This window comes from Trichosurus vulpecula, chromosome 5 (assembly GCF_011100635.1).
Source record: "Trichosurus vulpecula isolate mTriVul1 chromosome 5, mTriVul1.pri, whole genome shotgun sequence".
NCBI classification, from domain to species: domain Eukaryota; kingdom Metazoa; phylum Chordata; class Mammalia; order Diprotodontia; family Phalangeridae; genus Trichosurus; species Trichosurus vulpecula.
Window position 1 is genome coordinate 179,118,562 of NC_050577.1, and position 22,492 is coordinate 179,141,053.

General features: G+C 38.2%; 2 protein-coding genes across 2 annotated transcripts in view; one reads left to right on the forward strand and one right to left on the reverse strand.

Moving 5' to 3' along the window:
* Positions 1 to 51: 51 nt before the first annotated feature.
* On the reverse strand, positions 52 to 5,983 carry ETFRF1 (electron transfer flavoprotein regulatory factor 1). The gene is made up of 3 exons (XM_036759219.1): positions 5,794 to 5,983; positions 741 to 838; positions 52 to 657 (listed from the first exon to the last, which is right to left on the reverse strand). The coding sequence occupies exons 2-3, from the start codon at positions 789 to 791 to the stop codon at positions 436 to 438; spliced, it is 273 nt and encodes a 90-aa protein (XP_036615114.1). The 5' UTR covers positions 792 to 838; positions 5,794 to 5,983; the 3' UTR covers positions 52 to 435.
* Positions 5,982 to 22,492, forward strand: part of CFAP94 (cilia and flagella associated protein 94) — a 68,492-nt gene continuing 51,981 nt past the window's right edge. Inside the window, exons 1-2 of the mRNA XM_036759215.1 lie at positions 5,982 to 6,198; positions 7,044 to 7,061. Of these exons, the coding sequence (XP_036615110.1) occupies positions 6,196 to 6,198; positions 7,044 to 7,061 (21 nt within the window). The 5' untranslated portion in view covers positions 5,982 to 6,195. The remainder of the gene's footprint in view (positions 6,199 to 7,043; positions 7,062 to 22,492) is intronic.

Here is a 22,492-nt window from a genome sequence, read left to right on the forward strand (position 1 = left end):
ACAGAATCAGTGAATACAAAACAAAAAGACTTAAGACATCATCTAAAACTATTTCATCTATAAGTTTTTATTTTTAAGGCCTAGTGAACATTTTCATTAAAAATTTTCAATGTTGATTAATGATGGAAGTTTAAAGTTCCTATTCAGTAAATTGAGCAATGAAATTTTTGCTACATCAGTGTTTTGACAGATGCTATAATTAAAAAAAACCACAGATCTTGGCTGAGTAAGCTTTCAGTATCAATTTATAGCTGTATCAGTTGGAATCTATTAAAATAATTTTTAAAGTTGAAGAGAGTTCAGGTATTCTGGGCATTTTTGTGTACATTCTTTGCATTAGAGTTATTCTGCAATATTTGATTTACATATAAAGAAGTGCCACCAATTATTGCTCAGACAGCTTAAGCAGTAAACTGCATTTGCAACAACAAAAATTCACTTAGTTTTGTCATCTTCTAAGTAGTACCGTTGCTTCATAGCTCTGTACTTTCTAAGGAAGTATAAGGCTTCTAGCTCTTTTATAACAAATTCTCCTCGTGCAATGAGTTCTCTGATCTTCTCTGGATCCTTCACATCTTTGTTTTTAAGGAAAGCTGCCTTCAAACGTCTTTTAAAGTAGTCTGCTCCCTTTGGATAGTCTTTCCCGACATACAGCAGCTTGAAAACAAACATGTTTTACATTCCTAAATAATCTGCACCATGGAATATCAAGATTATTGGAACTAGTAATAGATACTTACATTTTTATAAAGATTCAAAACTTCTCCTCTTAATGGGTTAGCCATTTTCATTTGTCAATGAAACTATCCACTGTCTTCATATGTATAAATGCACATACCTGGAAAAATGGATATTTTATCAATACATATTTTAAACTAATCAATAAAGTAAATTCAGAACAGCTCTCAGCAAATGAAGATTTTATGCTACATTATGGAAAATTAAGCAGGAAGCACCTGGATTCTTGTTTCTTATCTTTGCATTTATTGGTAATAACAATTCATGGGCATAGTAGAATTTAGAGACGGAAACAACCTTAGGGCTTATCCCAATTTCTTCATTTTACAAATGAGGAAACGACCAAAAGAGAAATGATTTCCTCAAATTTGTATAAGTACTAAGTGTACAGACTTAGATACTAAAATTTGATCCACATTTCACTTTTTCAATTCAGGTCAAGTTATCAAATCCTCTCTCCCATATATTGATATGTATAACCCTAATGAATTTTGTTCTAATAATTTTAGTTCAAAACTTGTTTGGAAGACTGGTTTTGCTGCTCCTTTTTTATGTATGCCCTTGAAATGGTCAGCTACTCCATGTCTGCTTCCTCATCTGTAGATATGGGGTGATATTTAAGAATCTCAAGACCCTCCATCCCTAAGTCCTACAAACTTTTAATTCAGTCGATCAACAAACATTTATTAAGCATCTACTACTATGTGCAAATTACTGGGAATACAAATATAAAAGAATGATACAACATAATGATTCTCACTGTGACTGGCTTTCTTAAAAAAAGTGAAAACCTTTTACTACTCTGAAAGCACAGAAATAGCTTTAGAGCAGTGAGTTCTTGAAATCCATGAATTTAAAAACCCACAATTTAAAAAAAAATTGTATTTCAGTATAACTGATTTATAACCCTGTGTTTTAAAACATTTAAAAATATTCTGAGAAGGGGTCCATCATACCAAAAAAGTGTTAAGGACCACTGCCCTAGAGCACATTTTTACTTTTAAAATTCTCTTAAGTTTAGTGCTAGAAACATTTCAGGCTAGAAATACAATTCCTTTAATTGGATGTATATTTCTATGTTTCTGTATATGTGTATATGTAGTTATATGTGTGTGTTTGGTCTGGACCTTGAGTTTCAGTGTACAGAACACATCCTTTGTGGAGACTTGCTTCCCAGGATTTAGTAAAATTATAGTCCTATATAGTCCTAGAGAATTGCCAGGGGCACTGAGAGGTTAAACAGCCTGTGATCATGGAGACTGTGTGAGGTGAGAGACTTGACCTCAGGTTTTTGTCTCCAAGGCCAGCCCCAGACTCTATCCACTTTGCTGCACTGCTTCTCAATTGCATTTTAAAAAACATTCATAAAACAGAATATAGCCTAATTCATGTGAAACTTGTAATCAGTAATAGTGTCAACACAGGGGCTGTCTCTTTTTTTTTAACTATGATTTTTGAAAGGAGTTTACCAAAAATCACTCATTCAGAGTTTTGCTTGTTTAGGCTGGTCTTAGCTCCCATGAGTGAGGTTTTACTGTAACAAAAATGTTACAACGTTCATGAAGGTAGTATGCAAAGCTGATGAAAAATCCTGATTGTACAACTCTGAACAAGAGGGCTAGATGGCTCAGTGGATAGATCACTCACTGGTCCAAGAGTCAGGGAGACCCAAGTTCAAATGTGGCCTCAGACACTTACTAGCTATGTGACCCTGGGCAAGTCATTTAACCTCTAGTCCATTAGAGAAGGACATGGCAAGTCATTTCAACATCTTTGCCAAGAAAACTTGCTATGGAGTTGTAAAGTTGGACACAACTGAACATGACCCTGAGCATGTCTTAACATCACTTAACTTTCAGTGCCCCCATGAAATCTGCTAAGAGTATATAAATTACATAAGAAACAGTTCCATAACTTTACTGGTAAAAGGAGTTTCTACACCCAAATTTTAGTACAATGAAATCATATGTAAATGCCTAACGATTTAGGACAAATTTATTTTACTAATATTGCTGAATGGCAGTAATGACTGAAAGAACATTCCTAAGAACATAAGCATCACTCAAAGAGGGTGAAGGAAAGGAACATGGTGAACAGGCTACAACTTATAATAATAGTTCCAAAAAAGAAAAGGAGTAAAGAATGTCATCGAGGAACTGTATGTTATGACCGGAACCAGATGGGCTGGTCATGTGGTAAGGACAGGCAGACATAAGCCTACCGGAACCCTTTAAGTTAGAAGAAGGCAAAGATGGCCTCCAGCACATTGGATCCTCTCTGCTGTGAACTTTTGGGAAGGTGTGGACAAGAGCTGCATAGAATCAGCAGGCCTAGATGGTTTGTGATCTGCATTGTTGGGAGGAACTTCAGAATCCATGTGATCACAGGTCCGAACAAAAAATCTCATAGTTATTATATAGTTGTAATATCTGAGCTGTCCTCCATGTTAAATATAAGGTCACAGATCATAAGTTGTAAGGGACTTCAAAGGCCATCTTGTTCGATGTCCTCGTTTTGCAGATGAGGAAACTGAGGCCCAGGAAGATTAAGTGACATGCTTTTAAGTATTAAAAGTCAGAACTAAGATTTAAATGCAGGTCTTCTGACTTCTTCAAATATTCACTATTGAAAAAAAGCTTTGCCCCTTGTTAAAAAAAACTTTCAGTTCTATGTAGTAAGAAACCTTTGCATCATTTCCAACTTATCAGTTGCTATGTCTTTGGCATCTGTTCCCTTTTCTCCACTAACTCTAATTACCTATTCTTGCCTGGACTTTGATAATATGCCTCCTAAAGTCTCTCTGCTTCCAAAAAATACCTTGTCCAATCCTTCGTCCACACAGTTGCCAAAATCATCTCACTAAGGCTTAGTTCCATCATGTCACAACTCTTGTGAAAAAACTTAAAGTGGCTCCCTGTTCATTCTTGGGTAAAAATAAAAGCACTGCAGCATTATTGTTTAATGTGCCCCACAATCTGGCTCCAACTCACCATTCTAGACTTACTACTTCCCTTTTTGTTCCAGCCAGACCAGACTCAATTTGAAGTTGCATCTCCTGCTTAACAAAATATACAAGCCATGCCAGGAATGCATTCTCTAGAAATCCTTATAAACACTACTATTAACATATAGTACCCACTATGTGCCAGGCACTGTGCTAAGTACTTTACAAATATCTCATTTGATCCTCAAAGCAAAGTAGGTGCTATTATTAGCACTTCATTTTATAGATGAGGAAATAGGCAGAGGTTAAACAACTTGCCTAGGATTACACAGCTGCATATCCAGGTGGAATTTGAACTCAGGTCTTGACTTCAGGCCTAGTGCTCTATTCAGTGTGCCACTTAACTGCCTTCCAAGATCACTCACGCACCACCCTCCAGATGAAACTTTCTGTGTTAACACTCCTTCCTGCCTCAAATCATCTTCTACTTTACTTATCTATATATACTTCAATTTCCCCACCAGATAAATGTTTAAGTTCTTTGAGGACAAGGCCTAGATTCTTCTTGTCTGTGTCTCCAGCACGCAATATATGCACCTTGCTCATACTCTGTTTATTGAACTAAATTACATCATCAGTGAAGCCTGTTTAATGGATTAAGAATAAGGGAGGTTTTCCTTTTGGGTTAAACATAGAGGATGTAAAGACAGATTTTTGGAAGTTCTACAGATGGTGAATTCAAGTCACTATGAGGTACTAACAATTTTTCTGTAGCTCACTTTTGTCATCAACAAAACTGGGAAGTTAAACTACATTATTTCTAATACCATTATCAGTTCTGAAAAATCTAGGTGATGAGGTTCTTTATTTGCTGTGATAAATAGGAGCATGTGGTGTAGAAGTAAATTCCAGTCTTCCAAACCACCTCTGTTACTTCAATAACGGCATTTGACAAGCCCAGTTATCTTTTTCTTTTTTCATTTGTTATGTTTAAACTATAATTTGGAGTCCTGATGTCTTCAATATCTTCATAGGAATAAAAATATCTCTTTGCTTTCTCTTAAAGGTAAAGCAACACTAGAGGAAAAGTAATTTTCCCCCAAATGCTAATATTGTGTAAAATTCCTCATTCAGCACTGTATAAGCTGCATCCTTTAAGATATGTATGATCTGAGATAACATATTGTTTTCTGTCACAAATCTTAATACAGGACAAAAGCATACTTTCTCTAGGACCAACTTTTAAACAATCTTCTATCTGCCAACATATGTCTAGCCCTAATAACTACAAAGGAGCTAACTCTGGGCAATCGTTCCACACAGGAATCTACTGCTCATGGGATTCAGAGCTGGAAGGGACTTTAATTCTGCTCTTGGGATTCTTAACAGAGTGTGTGTGTGTGTGTGTGTGTGTGAGAGAGAGAGAGAGAGAGAGAGAGAGAGAGAGAGAGACAGACAGACAGACAGACAGAGACAGACAGACATACAGACTCGGGAAGGTGAAAGCCACCATACTAAATGTCAGAATGCATTTTAAATGCATTCAATAAGAAGGATACAAAGGACACCAGTCATACTGAAATATGGTTATCAATTTTTTTTAAGTTTACGGGTCCCGGGTAATGAATCTTTGATCTACTCCACCCCCTCCCGCACCCCTCTTTACAATCTAGGAAGGGCAAAGTGACTTGGTAGGAAATAAAACTGGGATTCGAACTCGGTACTTATTGTTTCAAACCCAGGGACTCCTAACCCCAGCTCGGAAGTGGGGAATCAAGCCCCGCCCCAGTCACCCCCTTTACAGTAACTGCCAATAGGGACGGAGGAGCTAGGTCTACGCGGGTTTACGCCCAAGGGTCCAGCCCTCAGGCCCCATCCAACCAACGCGGGAGAACACATCAGGTGGGGAGACGCCCCCCTGCCGCCCTCCCCCCAGCCCCAATCCCCTAGGTCAGTCACGTTAGCCGGGCCAGGCCCCCCTGGAGAAAACGACGCATGGAGCTAGGCCTCCCCTTGTGGAAAGCGAGAAGAAAGGACCCTGCCGCCCCCTCCCATCGGCGCCCCTCAGCGTGTCCCCCTCCCGAGACACCGACAAGCCCCAAACACTTCACCTTCTGCCGCAAACCCAGACGCTTTCCGGCAGCACCGCCGCCGTGGCGTAAAGCTCAAGCAGCCGGGTCTGCTCTCCTCCCCTGAGAACAAATGGGAAGGTCAGAGAGAGGGGGCGGGGCGGCGAGGTGGAGGGGGTCGGGTGCGAAAAGCGGCTGCGCAGAGACGGGGCTCCTGGCAAAGTCCGGGGAATCATCTGCCACTCGGTCGGGGTCGCGAGGAGTGCGGGAACCTGTCTTTCCCCGCCCGGTGGGAAAGGCCCGACCCAGAACCTTTCATTGCGGCTGCGCAGGAAGTGGCGCCTCAGCCGGGAGGCTGGTAGTCCTGGCAACGGAGCGGTCCATTTGTCAACAGTGCACACGCTCCTGCAGGCTGGCTAGGACAGCGGTGATAAACGCTGCTTCATGGTAAGCTCAGGAGACTCCAACCAAGAAAGAGCAGGTTTGGGGAGGTGGGGCGGGTAATAAACTTTGTCTCCTTCTTAGGGTCCAAGGGAATGGGTGCATTCGGTCTAGAGATAGTTAGCTAGATGGTGAATCAATGGTCTATATATATATGATACAAAATGTCCCAAAAAACTTTGTGCAGTTTTAAGCTATTAAGAAAAAAAAATTTTTTTTAATGCATTAAGACTTTTGGGACACTGTGTACAGAGAGATGGATGGAGGATAGATGGGCGGCTCAGGAAGTGTGGACAAGCAGGTGGTGTAGCCTGGCGTTCTTTCGATCCTTCCCACTGCAGAGTTAGGAACTCGGAATTTTTCAGCATCAAGTTGAGGGGCCAAGTAAAAATGTTTGCCAAAGGAACGGACAAATGAACAAATGTCCCATGACTTCTCGTGGGACGCATGCAATGTTACACTTTGCTTTAAAACAAAACAAAAAACCAAAATGGACCTGAGGTCGCAACTTTTGGCGATTGATAATAAACTTTCCCATTAAATGCCTTTGAGATGGAAACCATGTACGTTTTATGCCGTTTCCACAAATAATTAAATATTGATAAATAGGTAAAGTGTGTTGCCAATCTTAAAGCCGTCTATCATCCATATTGCCCCTTCACTATAAGTAAATGAATTATTTTCTGAGTTCTTGGAAGAATATAGGCTGTTAGAGTACTCTGAGCGTGCACCTATTTGTGTTGCATCTCAGTTTCTGGGGGAACCTGCGTGTGTGTGTGTGTGTGTGTGTGTGTGTGTGTGTGTTTAAATACTTACTGACTTTATAATCTTTTGTTTTTCCCAACTTCTAGGCTCCCAAATCAAAAAAGGTAGGTTCAAATGATTAGTTTCACAAATTAGATAACTAAGTGCATAAAGACAAAATTTTCTTATAGTTCGTTTATCATCTTTACTTTGGCTAACATCTTAGCAGTTGAACTTTTAAAGTTCTTTACAAGTTATGTGATAAAAACTTAAGACCATTAACAGTATGCAAGCATTTGAAAGGCAAGATAGATCTCTAAAACCATCCTTAAAAAAACAAACTTATTAATTACTAAGATTGACAATTGAAACTTGCGTTATTTCTATTCTAAATTGTCTTCATTCCATCATTTGATGCCTGTTTTTTTCATACTTAGGTTTTAAATGGGTCACCCTAAGCAATATATGTGTGACTTGATATATTGTGAACTATATGTTGTTCTGTAGTAAAGAATTGTAGCTCTATGTGTGTGTGTGTGTGTGTGTGTGTGTGTGTGTGTGTTTGTGTGTGTATGTTTCTGTTTCCAAGGTAGTTGGTTTTAATGAATGATTTTGAATCGTTTAAATCTTTCAGGATTTTTTTGCTCAGCTATGAAGAAGGCATTTTATTTTGTTTGTGCCATAAACTTTCTGAGCATACTTGTCAAAATATTGCTTCATGTCATCCTTGCATTCTGAAAATTCAGGTGTAAATTTAAAGTAACATTCATGTTTTGTGACTTCTCTTTTTTACTTACACAGTAAACATTTCAATTTTATCAGAAATTCAGGGTGGAAATTCCCTCTACTGCTGCAGATCTACAACCTAATTTGCAGTCTTCAAGAATTGCCTGGTGTCCCTAAAAGTTAAATGATTAATTCATAGTGACATAGCTAGTAAGTAACAGATCTTCTCGACTCCAAAGCTAGTACCTTGCACAGTCTACCCTTGTCCTTGGTAATCAAGGGGATAATTTCTGGGGTTGGAAAGATAATCAACTGCTCATTCCCTAATATTTGGAAGTGAATACAATTTAAGTGGATAATTATGTAGAAAGAAGTATTAGTATTACTACCATGATGCTAAAAAAAAAAAAGAGAAAACAGAGAGCAATGCATAACTACACATTCATAGATGAAACAGCCACCTGGGTCCCAAGATCTTAGGGAGAGAGGTGCTAAAATACAACTATCTCTGAATGTTCCTTCCAGGCTTGTGATAAATCTTTTGAGCTGTTGAACTTTGCCCTCATTTGGCACACTCAAACTGCCTTAGGCAAAGGTAACGTATTTTTGGAGGGGAGCTGCTTTCTCAGAATTAGCCTAAGGAGATGCAGAAGTTTTCTCAGGGTGAGAAGGACCTTTGAAGAAGATAGCATTTTCCTTAGGGAAGGGGCAAAGACTTTGCTGATGGGGCTCTCACAAAAGCAGGGTTGGGATTGGATAAGCAAAAATTTTAAAACCTTGAACTTTTAATCGGCAAACCAAGAGGCTCCAAGAAGTTAGGATCTACTTAAAAGAAAATTTAGTGTTCAGTTGTAAGTATTGCAGTACACAACACTTAATAAAAAAAATGTTTCTTTTACTTAGGAAGAGAATTTTCTTAGTTGCGGTGGCATTTCGTGTTTTAGTATATTGTTTGTTGTTCAGTTATTTCAGTGCTCATTTTCCTTGACCTCTCTGCAGCCTCTGATACTCCTTTTTCCTCCTTAATAATCTCTTCTCTCTAGGTTTTCAGAACACCACTGCTGGTTTTCCTCCTACCTATTTAATGGCTTCTTCTCTGTCTCCTTTACTGGATCGTCATCACACCCTCTAAGTGTAGGCATCCTTCAAAGTTCTGCACTGTGTGCCCTTTCTCATCCCACATTTCAACAATCTGGCTAGCAGCTGCTGTGGGGGGTGTAAAATCAACAACAACTAGCACACAGCCCAGGTTCTTTTGATCTGCTTTACTAAGGAAAGCAACGTTAAGGGGTTAACAAGCTTACTTTAATACAGTATACAATACCATTCACTTACTTCAGGGGAAAAAGCCAGCACCCTGAACTTCCGAGCAAATACAAGCTAATTACAAACATCGACAGACCAAATACAATTCATAGTTAACAACATCTAAGTTCAGCCAGGGAGCTCATAACAAGGGCTGGCCCAGAGTCATGTTTGCCACCACAGCTGTGGGTCAGAGCTCTGAGGAAGAGAAAGCCAATTCCTGATTTTATATCTTTTTCATGACCTAAAATCATCGCAAAGAGGCGACTTAAACCCATGTGGTCTAAAAGCCTCTGATGTCACAAACATGTCACTCAAACCCACGTAAGCTAGGCTTTCCCTTGAGGCAAGGAGGTTGTCAAGGACTCCTAATTTAATCAAGGAGATAAAGGCCAAACTCTTCAAGGGCACTTGGTTGAACTAAGTGCTAAGAGCCCATTTTGATTGCCAGTACATCCCACTATCCCAGTTCACTTGGGGATCTCATCAGCTCTCATGGATGTAATTACTATCTCTATGCTGATGATTCTCACATCTGTCTTTCTCCAGCGTTTCTGCTGACCTTCAATCTCCCATCTCCAGCTACCCTTCAGATACTTGTGCACATCTTAAACTCAATACATCCAAAATAGAACTCATTATCTTCTTCCCTAATCCCCTCTCCTACCTTTCCTGTTACTGTAGAGAGCAACACCATCCACCAGTCCCTCAAGCTTTCAACCTAGGAGTCATCCTGGATTCCTCACTATCTCTCAACACTATCTCTCTAATCTTTTGCTGAGGCCTGTTGATTTCACCTTTGCAATATCCCTGCTTCTACCACCACCCTAGTGCCAGCCCTTATCACCTCACATCTGGATTATTGCAATAGCCTACTAGTGGGTGTGTGTGCCTCAAGTCTCTTCCCATCCCAGTCCTTCCACCATTCAGCCTCTAAGATGATTTTCCTAAAGCCAAGGTCCAATCATGTCCCCTTGGCCCCCATAAACTCCAGTGGTTTCCTGTTGCCTTCAGAATGAAATGCAAAATGCTGTTTGGCATTCAAAGCCCTTCATAACCTAAGCCCCACCTTTCCAGTCTTCTTATATCTTATTCCCCAACATATAGTCTTTGATCTGGTTACACTGGTTTCCTGGCTGTTCCATAAATAAGACACTCCATTTTTCAGCACTAGCCATTTTCTCCGGGTGTTCCTCATGCCTGGAATGCTTTCTCTCCTTCACTCTGAATACTGACCTCATTGACTTCAAGTCACAATTAAAATCCAACTTTCTATGGGAAGTCATCCACAGCCGCTCTTAGTAGTACTGCCTTACTTCAATTAATTATATTCTATTTATTCTGTATATAGCTTGCTTTATATATATTTATTTGTATATTCTCACTTCATTAGATTATGTGTTCCTTGAGGGCAGGGACTCTTCTTTTTGTATCCCCAGCATTTAGCACAATGCCTGGTACATAGCAGATGCTTAATAAATGTTTACTGATACTGATATTGGAGTTTTTAGCTACATGTATTCCCTACACACGTGCCTCACTACTGATGGACACACGCACACACGCACACATATATGTGTGCGTGTGTGTGTATATATGTATGTATGTATGTATGTGTACACATACATACATACATTGGTGAGAGAGTGCTCCTTGGGTTGCAGGGGGATGAATTTTATAACCACTCCTCTTGCTGTGTCATCTGAGTAAATGATTTTGCTGAGAGCTAAAGAAAAGAAATCTGAATTCCTCAGGAAGATACCTACTTCTTGACCACGTATCACAATACTTGATGTGACTTTCCCTCATGACACCTGAATACACTTGGCCAGAAGTAGAAATACCTCTCATTCCCCTTTGCCACTCTACTGTCATCACTTCTCCTTTGAGATTCACTCCATCCAGCCTATTCAGAATTTTATTGTAGTTTTTTGCTAGACTCTAGAACACTTCCCTTCTTAAGTTCCAATTTCTGACTCACAGTATTCTTTCTGCTCTAACCCAAGGGTTAGGCCAATCAATATACACATTGATATCTCGTCATACAATTTGGATTAGTTAATCAACTAATTGGAAGTTAATCAACTTCATCAACATCTTTGATAAATATATTTTTATTTCCCCTGAGCCACTCATAGGGAAGAGTCATCTGTAGAGGTCATCATCACCCATAACACTCATGATTCCAGAACTCTGAGATTCCTCTCACTGAACATGAGCCTCCTATCCTTCCCTCTTTTCTCCTGCCTCAAACTTATTTTTAATTTTTATTGATGTCTTTTGTTTTTATATGGCTTTATTTACGGATGTATTCCATCTTTCTGCCCTACCCAGAAAGCCATCCCATGTAACAAAGAATAAAAAATAAAGAGGAAAAATACATTCAGCAAAACTAATTAATACCAGTCAATCCAGCATCATATGTGACAGTCCACATTCATAGTCCTTCTCACCTCTACAAAGAGGAGAGATACACTTTTTCATCTTTTCTTAGGCACCAAGCTTGATCCTTAAAATTTAACAGCATTAAGTTTTTATTTCTGTTGCTATCCTTATTGTGTATATAGTTTTTCTGGTTCTGCTTACTTCATTATATTTTTCCATGCTTCTCTGAATTCTTCACACCATCATTTTTTTATAGCCCATTACAATCAAATACCACAGTTTGTAGAGCCTTTCCCCAGTCAATAGGCATATACTTTGTTTTTGGTTCTTTATTACTACAAAAAGTGAAGTTATGAATATTTTGGTGTCATCTGTTCTTTACAGGTCATCACAAGTACTGCCTTCTGTGAGCTCATGCTTCAAGAGACAGCCATCTGATTATCTGATTATAGAAATGGTTCCTGTTGTTCCCCTACCCGAAGTATCTGCTCCATTATTCCTGTTTGCCTCAAGTGTCTCACTTTAGATTTCCCTAACTCTTCCACTGTTCCCTTCCTGATTAACACACCTCCTTTTATCTTAAATTTTTTCCTTTCTCACTCCTTCCATCTTCTGACACTGAGACTTGCCTCCCTCTAATGGCACTGATTCCCTGGCCCTCTTTCCAACACTGGCTATCTTTTCTCTCATACCTCCTGAATCACTCACTGCTTGTGGTGGGAGTCAGAATACTTGTTCCCCATTGACAGTTCCAGACTCTCCTTCCAACAACATCATTCTGCAGATTCTTTTTTAAAGTTCAATGTTACCCAAATTTGTCAACCTTACGAATTCTGGTGGCTCTAATCTCTCAACCCCTAGGGCATTCTTCCTCTTCAATAAGTTTAGTGTCTGGTTCACTGTCTTTTTCTTCACCTCAATTTCTTCCCTTATACTAGGGGGAAATATATACACAAATATATGTACATATGTGTATATGTATATATGTACATATATATGGATACATATATTTATACGCACATACATATGTATATAAATGCTCCCTCAAATTCTCTTAACTTCCCAGTTTCTAAATCTGTTCAATTCCCTTGACTTCCTTCCTCTACTTCGTTCCAGTAACACACAATATACCCTGAATTTTGCCACCACTCAAAAATATTTTTAAAATAATTATTCTTTAATATTCATTTAAAATTTTTTTTGTTTTAATTCTCTCCCTACCTTTAGCCCCTTTAGCCCTCTCATTGAGAAGACAAACTATATGATATCAATTATCTGTATGAAGTCATGCAAAATATACTTGCATATATTAGCCATGTTGCAAAAAAAAAAAAAGCCAAGAAAAATAAAGTAAAAAAAGATATTCTTCAGTCTTCACTCAGGGTTCATCAGTTCTCTCTCTCTGAATATAGGTACCACTTTTCTTCATGAGTCCTTTGGAATTGTCTTGGATCATTGTATTGATTAGAGTAGCTAAGTCTTTCAAAGTTGAACATCATTACAATATTGCTGTTGTGATGTACAATGTTCTCCTGATTCTGTTCACCTCACTTTGTATCAGTTCATATAAATCTTCCCAGGTTTTTCTGAAACCATCCTCCTCATCATTTTTTTTATAGCACAAAAGTACTCTGTCACAATCACATACCGTAATCTGTTGAGCCATTCTCCAGTTGATGGGCATCTCCTCAATTTCCAATTTTTTGCCACCACAAAAAGAGTTGCTATAAATATTTTTGTACATATCAGTACTTTTCCTTTTTTTTTGATCTCTTTGGGGTACAGACTCAATAGTAGTATTGCTGGGTCAAACTATGCACGATTTTTAGCCCTTTGGTCATAGTTCCAAATTGCTCTCCAAAATGGTTGGACCAGTTCACAACTCGACAAATGGTGTGGTCTACCTATTTTTTTTCATCTTTCCCAGAATTTGTCATTTTCCTTTTCTGTTATGTTAGCCAGTATGATAGGTATGAAGTAATACCTCAGAATTGTTTTAATGTGAAGGAGACTGTGTGAGTGGGTAGAACTTGGTACCAAATCCTGAATCCAGTCCAGAGCTACAGTCCAGGACATCTTATGGAAGAAGGCAGGCTTGGCCCCAGGAAGCCTCTCAAATAGAGATTTCATTGGACCGGCTTTAAGAATTTAGTGAGGACAGGATTTAGCATACCGGTACAGTTGTTTCACTCTGGGACTGTAGCAGGAGATAGGACCAGTGCCTACCCATTCCATTCAACAGTACAGATTCTGGCTCTGGCACTAAGTCCTAATGTAAAAATTGAAGGTCAAAAACAAGAAAACTTACAATCAAGAAGTCCTATGGTCTAAAAGAATCCTAAGGTTAAATCCTAGAGGAAGGCAATAACCCAGAATAATCAGTGGAAAGAATGGATTAGCCACAAAGACTCCAAGAGTGCCTGGATGATATGAAGGAAGAGCTGAAACAAGATATGGTTGTCTTATATACATGTATATCTGGATACACATGTATAAATAAAATTAGGACACTTATGAAGAGTATGTGAGATTAGACCAAAAAGTGAACTACCTTAGACAAATAATTGACAACGTGAAAAATGGAATGGAGCAAACAATTCAATGATTCAATGAGACAACAAGAAATATTAGAACAGAGCCAAAAGACTGAAAAAATTAGAACCAGTGAGAAATTTCTTGTAAAAAATGTTTGAACTAGAAAACAAAAAAAGAGGTCATTTAAGAATCATTGGACTTCTGGAAAGTCAATGCAAAAAAAAAAAGCATGGATATCATATTTCAAGAAATTATGAAGAAAACTGCCCAGAGATATTAAGGCAGGACTACAAAATTAAAAAATAAAGAACCTGAATTCCTGAAATAACCCCCACATTGAACACACTCAGAACCATCATAGCCAAAATCCAGGGTTTTCAGTTTGAAGAAAAAACTGCTACACTTGAAGCAGAGGAAAGAGGTCAAATACCAAGGAACCATGGTCAGGATTGCCTAAGACTTAGTTGCAACTATTATAAGAACAGGAACTCTTAGACTACGTTATACAAAAAGACAAAAGATAAAGGATTATAACCAAGAATGATTTATCCGGCAAAACTATAATACTACAGGGGGAAAATGATCATTAATAGACTAGAGGAATTTCAAGCATTCCTGTTGAGAAAACCAGAGCTGGGTACAGTCTTTGGAAAACAAATTCAAGAGATAAAAGAAACATACAAAAGTAATTAGATAAAACAGATATGTGTGTTAGTGTCATTGTGTCTGTAGTAAAATTTTATTCATACTCTAACAATTGATAAACTAGCCACACTTAATATGTAACATTTAGCAGCATTGAAACATATTTAGCTTATATATGCAGTTTGTGATCACTACGTAATCCTTATGTGAGAAAAGGAGAGAACTAGAGGACCACTCATTATAGGAGAGATTTTAAAAAAAAAACACAGAAAAGAAAAATGGAATTCAAAATATGAAAAAATAAAAAAGAGACAAATGAAAATAAAAATAAAATTGAAGCCTAAAGTATTTCTTTTTTAAAAATGAGTGAATCTGAAAAAATTTCAAGATATGAGCTGTAGAGGGCCAGCTCTGAGAAAGTCCATTCTGGGATAAGATACAGGCCAGAGGCCTGTTCTTGCCCTTGGGCTGATAACTCAGCACGTGGGCTCTCCATCCCTGCCTCAGCATGCACGTGCTGCTTAGGATGAAGGCTCTTCAAACCTCCTCGGTACACATGTGCTGTCTCAAAAACCCCCATGGCACACAGGTGCTAAATACCACCTGTGGGCTATTAACACAATATTGTTTACGGCAAAAGGGGAACAAAATCAAGTCTCAGGGACAGTTTCTCTGCCTTTAGAGAAAAACACTACTCTGGCCTACATGGTGTGACCTCTACTAGATTTTGTTCCTATCAAAGATGTGATTGCATATGTTAGTATATGTTGATTATGTACCAATTAAAATTACTTTTCTGATTTGTTTTAAAAATTAATTTACTGTTAATGTTTCTTGTTATGTGCTGCCGTTATGAAAACACTGTAGCTATATGCACACCTGTTAGATACACATTTTTTTTTACTGTTTTTAAAAGTTTGTTTTTGTAGTATGGATATACATTTACCAGTGCTGTGTGTGAAAGTGATTGATCCTGCACATATGTAGTCAATATAGCACCTTGTCAGATGATGTTTTGAATTGTCAACCATTTGCACTATCATTGTGATTATGATATAAATGGTACTATGGGTTGACTACCTGTGATCTAAGAATAGTCATTCTCGAGTTAGTGAATGTTAATATCTGTTATGATATTATTTACAGATATCTGTGTACCTCAGTTTTGCATGGATTGCACAGCATTGGGCTGAAGAGGAGAATATGGCAAAGTCTGTTGCCCTTGGGGCAGCAGTAAAGTGAAATGAAAGGTTGGGAGAGTCACATGAAAGGTTCAAAAACGAGGGCAAGACTTTTAATATGAGGCTGTAAACTAGCTCCTTCCCCTTCAGAGTTTGTTGATGTCTTTGCTCTTGGGAAAAACTAGCTGATGATTCATTTCATTTAGGCTTCTAAGTCCACAATTCCATTCCTTTCCTTTCATGAGACTATGAACAGAAAGGAGGGATGCAGAGGTACCTGCCTGTCAGCCAATCTGGCTGTTGTGAATTGGTAGCCACAACTTTCAGACTGACATTTTTGGTGCAGCTGCTATTGGAGCATTGGCCATGATTCTGCTTGTTGCAACTAGGCCTAACTGAAAATGAACTGTACCTTGCAAGTCAAGTGTAGTTGCCTGCTGATTCCATTAGTGCTGCTAGAGGAATCAGGTCTGGAGCAAAGAGGGCTTCCGGGACTCCAGTGTCAGCTTTTGACAGACAAGTCAAACTTGTTAGCTGGTGGGATTAAAAACTCATCTACCACATTTCCTTGACTCAGGTGATTGAGGTCCCTGACCTCTGAAAAGAGCTTCCGGACACATATCTCTTGCCTCCAATCCTTTCACTACTCAGAATGGGTTGGATTACTTTGTGAGAACAAGGGATTTCTTAGATGTCGTTTGAGTGGGCTCAAGTGCCAAGTCTTTATTTCCTTTTTTCTTACTTAAAATTCTAAAGTTTTCAATTTTTTCTTACTTGAGTGGGCTCAAGTGCCAAGTCTTTATTTCCTTTTTTCTTACTTAAAATTCTAAAGTTTTCAATTTTTTCTTACTTAAAATTCTAAAGTTTTCAATTTTAATAATTTTGGCACATATTCTAGATCATGCTTGGAATTTAGCATCAGGAATATTGTCTCATGAAATAGCTGAAGGATGTGAGAGAGTAATCCAAGAGTTTGTAGGATGAGTACCCTCTAGTGAGCAAAGACAATACTGCAGGTTTTAGGAAAGTCAGCACATAACTGTACACACTAAATAACTTCTGAAGTAACTACTGGGCTGGTGGCTGAGGACCACCATGCACCCTCTGGTGGCCAGAGTATGTTCTGAACTTCGTAACTGGTTAATTAAAGTGACAGAGGCAAGTGTGGATGGTTCTAGATTCTATAATATCTATAATATCACCGAAGGTAAACCTCACCATGCTATGTTTCTATATGGAGAGTTGGACTTCGAGTCAGGAAGACCTGAATTTGAGTCCAGCCTCCGATATTTCTTAGCTCTGTAACTGTGCAAAGTTACTGAACCTCTCTGAGATGCAGTATCTTCATCTGTAAAATGAAGAATTTGGACTCGGTGGCCTTTAAAGTTCCTTGCCGCTCTACATCTATGATTCTGTGATCCTACTGCATAATATTATCTATTTATTATTATCTAATATTATCTAATTATAATTGGATCCTCATTGATGCCTCCAGTCCTTTTTATTGTTCTGATGGACTATACCTTTTCCATAGCCATGCTTCACTTTACTCTATCCGTCCCACACAGGCAGTTACCAATCAGGAGACCCAGGGCAGAACAGAGTATAGGTTCTTTGGTCTTTGGTGTGAGCAGTTAGAAAATGGATGAACAGTTTGAGAAAGAGGTAGTTGTACAGGAGAGAGAATAAAATAAATCACTGCCAGGACTTCCCTGGAAAAATAAGTAAGCTGGGACTTACCAGTGGATAGGACTCAGAGGTGGGGAACCTGCAGCCTCGAGGCCAGATGTGGCCCTCTAGGTCCTCAGGTGCGGCCCTTTGACCGAATCCAAACCTCACAGGATAAATCGGGGACAAATTCATTGTTCTGTGAAGTTTGGATTTGGTCAAAGGGCCACACTTGAGGACCTAGAGGGCCACATCTGGCCTTGAGACTGCAGGTTCCCTACCTCAGTATAGGTAATTCTCATAAAGAATCCGTAGAAATGAGAAAGTAGACAGATAGGTAGGTAGCTGTTGGTGTCCTTTTGTTCATTCTTATTCTGTAATTGCCGCAATGCTTTCCATGAGGGGATGCCCATCAATTAGGGAATGTCTGAACAGGTTATGATATATGAATATGATGGAATACTATTATCCTGTATGATGAAGGAGATGGTTTTGAAAAAACCTGGGAAGACTTGTGTGAACTGACACAAAATGAAGTGAGCAGAACCAGGATGACAATTTTATATAATAACAGCAATATTATAATCAACTTTGAAAGACCTAACTCTGATCAATCCCAGTGATCAACCACAGTTCCAAAGGACTCATGCTATCTACCTCCACAGAGAAAGCTGATGGACTCAGATTGCAGACTGAAACATGGTTTCTTTTTTTATTTCTTATTTATTTTTGACTGTGGCTAATGCAGGAATATATTTTGTAGAACTGCAGATACTTGTAATGAATTTTGTTTTTCTGGTCTTCTCAATGGGTGGGAGAGGGGGAAGATAATTTGGAATGAAAAATAAAATTCAATTAAAAAATAAAAAGAAGGTGCTCCTGTTTTCCCTTGAGAAGGAAGACCCCATGATATTCTCCTAGACAGTGGTCCAACTGGTAAGACAGAAAGAAAACTCCATAGGATACTTTATCTCCCCTTCCCTCCTTACTTATGGTTTCATTATTTTGTCTTACATATTCCCAAACTGTTGGGAAGATTTTTCCATGTTACCAAAATTCTGAATGCTCAGCTCAGCCCAAGTGAAATAATTTTTTTGTAGTACCCTAGTTCTTATAGATAATTTGCATCTTAATCCCAGATAAGAAGGATGAGCTTCCATCCTATTCTTGCTATCCCTTTCAATCAATTACTGCCTAGGAATCCCTGGGACCTAGATAAACTAAAGACATATAATGTATGTCAGGAATAGGACACTTTTTACATAAAAAGTGCAACTTTTGAGTTATGTTGAGGTGTTCTAAGCTAATCTTCCTGTTCTTAATAACCTGATATACCAAAGCTTATCTGAGATGCCAAGATAGCCACAAAATCCATCACTGGTCTTTTAACCCTTCCTATAACACATGGGGATTGTTATTCATCCTTTCCCTAATACCTCTTTAGGGAGCCATCGCTTTCTACCATTTCCTTTTCTCCACCATCTAATTTGATGCCAAAAGACATGGTGGTCCCAGATAGCTGGTGGGTATCTAATATTGATTACAAAGACTGTACTTCAAAAACCTTCATCATAAGTTTTATGCCTATGATATTTCTTTTTCCCTTGGGGTATGATGCTTTTTTGTCAGGCCTTTTCCTCTCACATTCCTTCCAACTCTTCTAGAAGACACCAAGTCCCTTGGCAACCCTCTCCTGTACTGGATGTACCTTCTGTCATGTCCCTCCCCCAGTCATCCCAGACCAGGATGAGTAGGCTTACCCCTTGATCCTCATTGCTGTTTCTAGACCATTCCCTTCTACCATCACTCAGTAACTCTATTTCCAAGTTCACTCCAGAGGCAGCTAGGTGGTACAGTAGATAGACAGCTGGATTTGGAATTCTCAAGAAATCCTTCATTCCAATTCATCCTCAGACACTTAATAGCTGTTTGACCTTGAACAAAGTCACTTAACAACTCTCTGCCTCAACTTCTTCATCTGTAAAATGGAATGATAATAATAGTAACTTATTTCCAAGAGTTATGAGGATAACATGAAATAACATTTATAAAGTGCTTTGTAAACCTTAAAGTATTATGTAAATATGCTTGCTATTATTATTATTCTATCCAAATTTATTTACCTTTCCAGATTATGATAACAGTTATCTATTAGTTCCCAGGTCATTTTCCTTTTTTTTTCCCCAAGAGTTCTGTACCTGGCTCATTGTCTTCCTCTCCAACTAAAATCCACCCTTTTCATCAGAGACTTCAGTATATCTGTTAATATCTCCTCAAACAAACTAGCATTCAGTTCATCAACTTTCTCAGCTCCCATGACTTTAACCTTCTCTCTACTTCAGCAATTATATTGAACATTTCTCTTGATGTGGCATTGCCATCTATAGATTTGAAAAGTAGCAAATCTTTCTTAACATTAATTTTTGACATATACATATAAAATCAATTGGACATCTTTAACTACATCTCTTGTTTCATCTACTGGCAACGAAACAGGGACATTTTAGTTTCCTAATAAATTTATTGTAAAAGTCATCAGATATGAATAATTTTCTTCTCCACTGTATTTTCTGCAAATGGAACTATCTGAAACTGCTTTGCATCAGTAAGCAAGCACCATTCCCAGTATATCTATCAACAGCTGTTGGTAGAACCAACATTTCTCTTCTGGAATGTGGCTTTTAAAAAAAAATTTAGCATTTTCCAAAGCAACTTTATACAGTTCAAGCAATCTTTGTGATGTTGCAAACAAGGTTTTTGAAAAAGTTAATTTTCTTATTGAAAGCACATATAGTTTTCTCTGAAAAATTCTCATGTTGCTAGCATTCTGCATGTATATTTTCAAGGTGTTGTTGCAATATATTAGGTTCCATACTATCTGCAAACACAGTGGTCTTTCTGTGGGCTTTTTCATCAGTAATAATACTTATGAACTCCAGTGACATCTACCTATCTATAGTAGACTGTATTTTATGGATTTGGACTTTTATTTCTGTGTTTTCTGCTTCTTAAATTGTTTTTGCTTGTTATAGCAGTGGATTTTTTTATTCAAATTAGTTATGCATTTATCTATTACAAAGGAATATTGCTTTACTTTTAAAAAGTTAAAGACAAACTTTAAAGGGCCTTAAATTTAAATTGAAGTGTTGAATTTACCTATAATCTTGAGTTATATCAGTATTTTAAAATTACAGTTTGGGAGGAAGCCAGTTTATTATATTTTTTATTAATATAAGTTACACTGAGAATCATAACAGATTTTATGGTGCTTCTAACGTATATACACAAAGATTGTTTAACTTTGAAAATATATTTCCAACACTTCAGTGCAACAACAGTACAATGACACCACTCATCATGTGAGAGCTTATGTGGATTGATGATGACAGTGTCAAGTCACTCCTATACTGAGATTTAATATTTTCTGGCTCAAATTTGACTTCTTCTGTACATATCATATTAAATGCGATATTTAAATTTTATAGCTGTATTTTGATCTGCATCATTGAACAAAGTACTCACATTAATATGATCATAGATCTATTGAAATATCAAAAGGATTGTTAATGGAATTTATTCACTAAACTTATCTAGGAAAAAAAAATGGAAACTTATAAGTAAGGATTCTCTTTGGCCTTGGCAATGAATAGTACATCTTGGCCGATTGCCACTTGTCCATTCCATCTCTGTCTCTGCATCTACTTATCTTTTTCTCTCATACTGTCTTATACATAGACTTGTTTGAAAATGGGCAGTTATCAAACAGGGCTAAAATACACACTGACTACTTTGGAGAATCTTAAATAAAAAACAAATATTCATATCAAGCAGATAACTTCTTTGTCTAAGGTAATTTAGATTCATGGTATGTCTTATTATTCCAAGAATCGTGTTGAATGATCTCTAAAATTTGGAGTACATAGAGATCCCTAGTACTTTAGATTAACAAAGCTGACAGGATATAGATATATACATGTCTATGTATCTACAGTCTGAGGACCCAAGGAGCTTTAAAAAAACCCTAGGGAAAAAACCTATTAGGAACAGAAAAATCCAAGATGGTGAAGGAGCTGGGATGGGGGAGGGTTAGGGGGAATAGGGTGTGGAGTGAGTGGGGGGTGAGGAGGCACAGAAATTATGCCAGAATTTTGTAATTCATGACTTTCAGGCTCTTAACTCAAAAGAACTCAGCCAATTAGCCACAAAGTTGCAGTGGCTTCCAGTTACAGCACGGAAAAAGAGATTCTAGGCCAGCTTGTCAAGGGAAAGACTCCTGGCCTCAAAATTTCTTGGGAGTGGGGGAAGTAGGGAGCATTTTGCTTTTTACGTTGGCATTCCCTTATTTCTTCAGCTTCCAACCTTGGCCCATCCACGTTTACTTCTCCCCTTCTTGCTTCTTGTGGTGTCACTGAAATAAGGGTTACCTATAGTGAAGAAGACTTTTTCTTCATGCTCTCCAACCAGCTTGGACATAGTGGAATTGGTGAGAGGGAGAGGCCAAATGAGAGAAGGAGGAAAGGAATTTACTTCAGCCTCTTAGGGTCTTTTTACCTTGGCAATTCTGACTGCATGGCTTGTCTTTACTCCCTACTCCATCCTTCATGTAGTAGTACTCCCTTCAACCAAGCTTAAGACCAAACAATTTACTATCTTGATAGAAGCCATTCTTACTATCTGATTGACTTGGCAGCTTTATTATGTCTTAATCTAAAACTGTGGGCACCCAATTAGATAATTGGAGTTTGACAAGATGTTGACTCATGGTAGAGTGATTTTAAGTCCTGGCCCTAATTTCCATCATGTGGTCATGAGCAAGCCTAAATATGTCTAGGGCTCAGGTTTGGCAGCATCTAACCTTTCTAGGCCTTGGCAATGTACAATGAAGGGTTTGATGACCTTGATGTTCTCTTCTAACTCTAAGTCTATAATCCTGTAATGATCTGTAAAATGTGGCTAATAATGCTGATACTACTTAACTCAGGACTGTTATGAGGAAAGTCATTTGTTAATCATCAACATATTGAATTGGTAACTAAGGTGGGACTTTTTTTACTGTTTTAGGATGATAAATTAGTGTCTTTGATTGAGCCTTACTAGGTGCAAAGCCCCAG